Source organism: Tuber melanosporum (assembly GCF_000151645.1).
Source record: "Tuber melanosporum whole genome shotgun sequence assembly, scaffold_1, strain Mel28".
Taxonomy (NCBI): domain Eukaryota; kingdom Fungi; phylum Ascomycota; class Pezizomycetes; order Pezizales; family Tuberaceae; genus Tuber; species Tuber melanosporum.
The window spans coordinates 2748646-2754421 of NW_003298755.1; the positions used below are offsets into that span (position 1 = coordinate 2748646).

Below are 5776 nucleotides of genomic sequence, written 5' to 3' on the forward strand. Positions count from 1 at the left end.
TCAGCGCTTGTGCCCTCCCACACTCAACCCGAGGGTAATTGTCTTCCTTCTCCGAATAAACAAACGATGGAACAGATAGATTACTAGAAAGATGGATCGAAGAGATAGAAAAGAAAGGGAAAGAGGCTAGTGCACCCCCAAAACCTAGTGGGCAAGGTATCAGGAAGAAAATAAAAAATTATAAAAAATCGATGCGGAGAAAGGGGAGGGTGATTGCTTGCGCGGTTCGTATGGGTATGTCGGTTAGACAAGAAAAAAAAAATCCCCTTCCTTCGAACCAGAAAAGAAAAGAAAGGAAAAAAAAAACCAGTTCAGCCCTCCCTCCTCTTTCGATTATATACGGATCTGGAAAACGTTTGATTGAATTGGAGCAACCTTCTTTTTTTTTCTTTCTTTTTTTTTTTTTCCCTCACTCTTGCTTGGCTTCGCTTTGATTTTTGGATTATTTTTCCGTACAATGAATGGTTTACACCGCTGTGAATTTGTGAACTATTTGAAAAGTCCCGTATGGCGTCGGTTTGTACAGTACTTGTCTGCAGTCAAGTGTATAAACAAGACGAAGCAGCAGCAGCAGCAGTAGGAGGAAAGTAAGAAAGAAAGATGGGAAGATGCAAGATGGGAGAGAGAAAGAAAAAACGGTATCAACGATTATCCGCTAAAACACCACACAAGTTATGCTATCAAGATCCGCAGCCGCGGGTTTTATGTATGATATGGAGGGTGTGGGGGGGAGTGCTTGCTCTCTCTTCCTTTCCCTTCCTTTCCCCTTCCCCTTCCTCCTCTCTTCCCGGAGGCGGGGGCGGGTATTGGAGATACCGGTAGTGTACCAGTACCGTATTTAGGAAGCGGCAAGAAAGAGAAAAAAAAAAAGCTTCGAAGAAGTATCATACAGTACGAGTATGGTGCCAGAGGAATTGTGGTAACAGCCTCACTACCCCACAGGGGCCTAGAACCACTTAAACTATTTCTTTCCTTTTCTACTCCCCTTCACTTCTCTTTCGGGGAGAGAAAAATGGAAAGAGGGAAAGAGCCTAACTTGAACAAATCGGTTGCTCATACAAAATCCCTTGATCACGAGGGGGTGTGTATTCGAGTACTCGTACAGTACGGTACTCGTACAGTACCCCCCCCCCTGTTGATGATGATAAGGGGAAGGAGGGGAGGGGGTTAGGGAAAAGAAGTAAAAAAAGAAAGAAAGAAAGAAAGAAAGGAAAAACCCTCCTCCTCCCTCCTCCGGACTTTTCTTTTCTTTTCTTTTCTTTTCCCCTTGCGATCCTTCATCCCCCATCCCGTTACAAGAATCATAGCTAACTAAGCAAGGTCACGAAGATCCACTTTTGCGAAAATTGAAATTGAATTGAACAGAATTGAAATTGAATTGAACAGAATTGAAATTCAATGCACCATTTTTTTCTCTTTCTCCCCACTCGCTTACGGTACGGTACCAGGGAGTTGAGCTAGATACCATGCATGCATACATACACTGTACAGTACAGTACCAGCACGGTACACAACCCTCTTCCCAAACCCAGCTACCTAACAGGATAATTTTAACAGGAAGCCATCGCCCGGATGGCCTTTGTGAATCCCGCACTTTTTTCCTCTTCTTCTCCCTCTTCCTTTTGGGAAAGGAGGAGGGAAAGAAAAAAAACACCCAGCATTTTCTCAATTTTTCTTTGTGGTCGCCTCAAATGAATGAATGAAATAGCTACTTTTCTTTTCTTTCTTTTTTTTCTTCCCTTTCCTTTCCTTTCCGAATCCCTGTATAATAAATGCAGTCGATACTTAGAACAGAGCAGAAACCAGCTTTTTTTTTTTTTTTTTGAACCCACCCTTTACCGGTATTATTTTTCTTTCTTCGGTGGGGACCTTTTTTTTGGGGGGGGGTTCTTTTTATTATTCTTTCTTGTTTCAGGAACGGATTTGGCTGGTTTGGTGGTGGTGGGGGGGGTATTTTCGGGTTTTTTGTCGTGATGTTGGTTGGTTGGGGGAGAAAGGAAGAGGTAGAGTACTTGACTCCATTCGGTAGATATGGAAAGTCTAAATTTTATTGATAGGTAGAGTATGATAGTCTACAGTACAGTACTTTGTATGTGGAGGACATCAGAGTATTTCTGTCCATGCTGTAGAGTACTAGCCGATTTCATAAACTAGACCAACTCTACTACTGTAACATGGTTAGTAGGCACAACACCAGTACCAGAAACCACAAATCCCAATTCCCATGACAAGATCCCTACAAATCCGTAAGTTACTTGTAGAACCCCAAACAAAAAAAAATGCGGGGAAAGCTAAAAATTCTCCCCCTGCACCTCAGAGGGAAGAAAAGAAAAAGAAAAGAATGAAATAATAATAATGAAAACCATATTCAAAACGAACCCGCATCGAAACAAAAAAATCCTTAAAAAAAAAAACCCCAATTTCACATTCCAATCGTGGTATTCCCTCTTCCCCTCCTCCTCCCCCTCCTCCTCCCTCCTCCTCCCTCCCGCTTCCGAGTCAGGAACCCGCACGCCCTCCCCGATCCAACGCGAATAGGGTGGCTACAGTACTATCCAGTACCTACCGGACCCATAGATACAGTAGACCACAACAAGTATCATATCACGCTTCGAATCCTTCTCCCGACGGGGAATTTCTATGGTACCTGGAGTACCGGTATGTCCTGGTGCGAACTATATGCTGCGCAATTGCACCATACGAGCACTGTGCTTACTGTACAGTACAGTACCACTCACCCACCCGAGGCTTTTTTCACAGCGGGCAGGAGAGCAGCGTACTAGCACAGTACTCGAGTATCGATACCGGTATGATATTAAGGATCTACCCGGCGGCGCAGCGCGGATGTTTTTTTTTTTTTTTTTTTTTTTGGTGGGGGGGGGGGTTGTATGTATCATAGGTTTAGTGCCGGAAGAGAGAAACAGACAAACCCCCCCCCCCACCTCTTTTTTTTTTTTGATATTCCCGGTGAAAATATTGGTTACCGGTCCAATTGCGAACCTGCTAAACGGTGTTGACCTTCCACATAAAAATGCCAAAAGTCGAGTAAATACCATTCATCATCATCACGCTGGCTGGCTGGCCTGGGGGGGGAAAGGTAGGGTAAGGGTAAGGGTAGGGTAGAATAGGGTATGGGGTAAAGTGTAATAAGCACGATGACGATCAGTTTTATTTTTATTTTTATTTTTATTTTTATTTTTATTTTTATTTGCGGCAATTTTCAGTGATTCTGGTGCTGTGCCTGTCTGTATGCAGGTGCAAGCCTGTATGGTACTCGAGTACAGTACTGTGGTGTGCCCCTCAAAAGTACTCGAGTGCGAGCGCCGCATCATCCATCATATTATCATACATGGGGGATAAAGTATTGTACCTAACCTCACTTACGCTGCCTTAACTAACGGTAGGGGATAATGGTGTTGGGAGGCACACAGGGAGATTAGCCGTTGTGTTGGCTACAGTATGGCGAGGTCAGGGCAGTCTACTCGTATAGCATTGATATTGGGAGTTGTTTATTTATCCCCTCCCCCTTTGGACCAAATAAGTCCGTTTTTACCCTTTACTTCAGATCCAGGAGGGATATTTGATCGATGATACAGTGCTGCTGCATAGTACGATGTGGGGAAATGGAGGGCAAACCCGAGTCATGGAGGAGGGATTATTTTTCTGGGTATGATAATTATGATAATAATATTATAATAAGATACTTTTTTTTTTTGGTATCATACATCGAGCGTTAGATTCTGATGTGATAGCCCACGGTATAGTACAATTCTGTAGATTCAGACTGGAATGCCGTACCATGGCGTGACCTCTCGTTCAGTCAAATCCTGTATTTTAATTTTGGTGTCGAATCCGGATGAGTTAAGCATATACTGTATTTTTTTCTCTTCCATCCTTCGATGGATTTGATGGCTCGCTGACTATATGGATGGTGGTGTTGGTGCTCTACGCGCGTGCCAGGTGCGGGAAATCGGCTGCCGGGTGTCTGGTTCACCTGATATCGGGCGTGGTGGACGATGGATGGCATGCAGAAAAATCAAAGTTTCTCCACGGTATCATATGCACGCAAAAGCGAAGCCGATCACTCATTTTGAACCAAGAAACCAGCACCTCCACCACCGCAAGCCCGGGGTATAGGACTACGGCTAGAAATGATAGATAGAAAAGGAAGAAAGAGGGGAAAAAGCAAAGGGGAAAAATGGAATTGGGGGATGTAAAGGAAAGCAAACTTCATGTAGGAGTGCAGTACGGTACGAGTAAGCACGGAGCGAAGGCCTCTTTCTCTCTCAATTTCCCCCCCCCCAATTTGCTCCAAGACCGATTGTGAAGGGCGTTGAAGAAAAAAAATTGAAAAGAGAAGAGGAAGGAATCAAAGGTCAATGCAGATCTTTCAATCCATCCACCCAATCCCTCCATCTCTCCCTAGTTGTCCTTTAAATAAATCTAAAGAACACCAATTCCCGCATCAAGACCCCTCCTTCTAACGTAACCCCCCCTCTCACTTCGCCCCTCAGTCCCTTCTACAATCCAGCTTCCTTCCACCCTGTAACGTCCCATCTCTTCTCCCCCGTTTTCAAGTGCGCTTGGCTCGGCTTTGAAAGCGTGGAGTCAACGCTGGCCCTGACGTCCGCCTCCTCCAGCTGCCGCTGCAGTTTGTTCCTCTCCAATTCCTCCTTCTCAGCTGCCTGTACCTCTTCGCTGTCCGGTGCAAAGTTCCCAGCACCTCCGCGACCACGCCATGGCCGTAGGAATGGGGGTCTTTGCTTTTCGGCCACTGGCTCGGGCGTCGGTGTCACCGACATGGTATCCGTGATGGTGGCCCCTTGGGCTACGAGTTCTGATGGCTGGAACCAATTACCGGCGCCTCCACGTCCCCTAATTGTCCATGGCGGGTTGGTTAGCTTTGGGGGATCAGGGGGCTTAGATCTGTCATGCGTTTGGTCATGAGGTATGTAGGGGTGGAATAATGGGGTAGAGGTGGAGGTGGTGGGGTTTGTTATTAGGGTAAGGGGATTAGTTACATGTGCTTGTATTCGCCCGGTGGAGGGGCGGCTACCTCGTCTGCAGCGAGCTGGTTTGCAGAGCCGGTTGCTTTGGATTGTTGGGCTTCTAGGTCCTCTTCCTATATCATGACGTGGGCTTTAGCTTCAGCCCTAAACAGCCCTACCCTCTTCACAATTGCTCTTTTCCTAGGGGACCTGGATATGAACAGCCCGGCAATCACCAAGGTGTTTGCTTTCTATGATACCATACTTTTTTCTGAAGCTCTTCCTTGGAAATCATGTTTCCAGCACCACCACGGCCCGTCCATACGTATTCGGAAGACATGGTGTTTGTTTTCGGAATTTCAATTTCGTCGCAGGGTTGGCGTGGAGCCAATACCCTGGGAATGGTAAAAGAAAAAAGAAAAGGGCGCGATGCTGTATAAGTTCTGCAGCTGATAGATTGGGCGAGTAAGGGAGAAGGGGGACGAGAAAGAGAGAGGGGGGGAGAGAGAAGGAGAAAGAGAAATGGGTGGGGGGTTAAGGTGCGTAGGTGCGGGTGGGAAGAATACAGTTTTCTAAAAGGAAGCTATCCTCCCTATTGGCTATCAGGTTGACAAAAAGGAAGTCGTAATTTCGGAAAACGTTGCATGCGTCTGCACTTCTTCGCCTGATAAGGGAGATGTCTGGGCGTAAAATCGCTACCCACACATATCGTACCCGAGTGTTGTAGATAAAGTGGGGGGGTTGACAAGGCCCGGCAAAAAGTTATGGGACAGTTATTAGAGGTTGAC

The 5776-nt window shown here is 46.0% G+C and overlaps 2 protein-coding genes; both read right to left on the reverse strand.

Annotated features, from left to right (window-relative positions):
- Positions 1 to 218, reverse strand: part of GSTUM_00004087001 (uncharacterized protein) — a 3710-nt gene extending 3492 nt beyond the window's left edge. The window contains exon 1 of the mRNA XM_002835232.2: positions 1 to 218. This exon is cut by the window's left edge and continues 288 nt beyond it.
- Positions 219 to 4258: 4040 nt separating this feature from the next.
- Positions 4259 to 5464, reverse strand: GSTUM_00004089001 (uncharacterized protein). XM_002835233.2 has 3 exons: positions 5254 to 5464; positions 5022 to 5122; positions 4259 to 4875 (listed from the first exon to the last, which is right to left on the reverse strand). Exons 1-3 carry the CDS (start codon positions 5326 to 5328, stop codon positions 4521 to 4523), a joined length of 531 nt encoding a protein of 176 aa, XP_002835279.1. The 5' UTR covers positions 5329 to 5464; the 3' UTR covers positions 4259 to 4520.
- Positions 5465 to 5776: the final 312 nt, after the last annotated feature.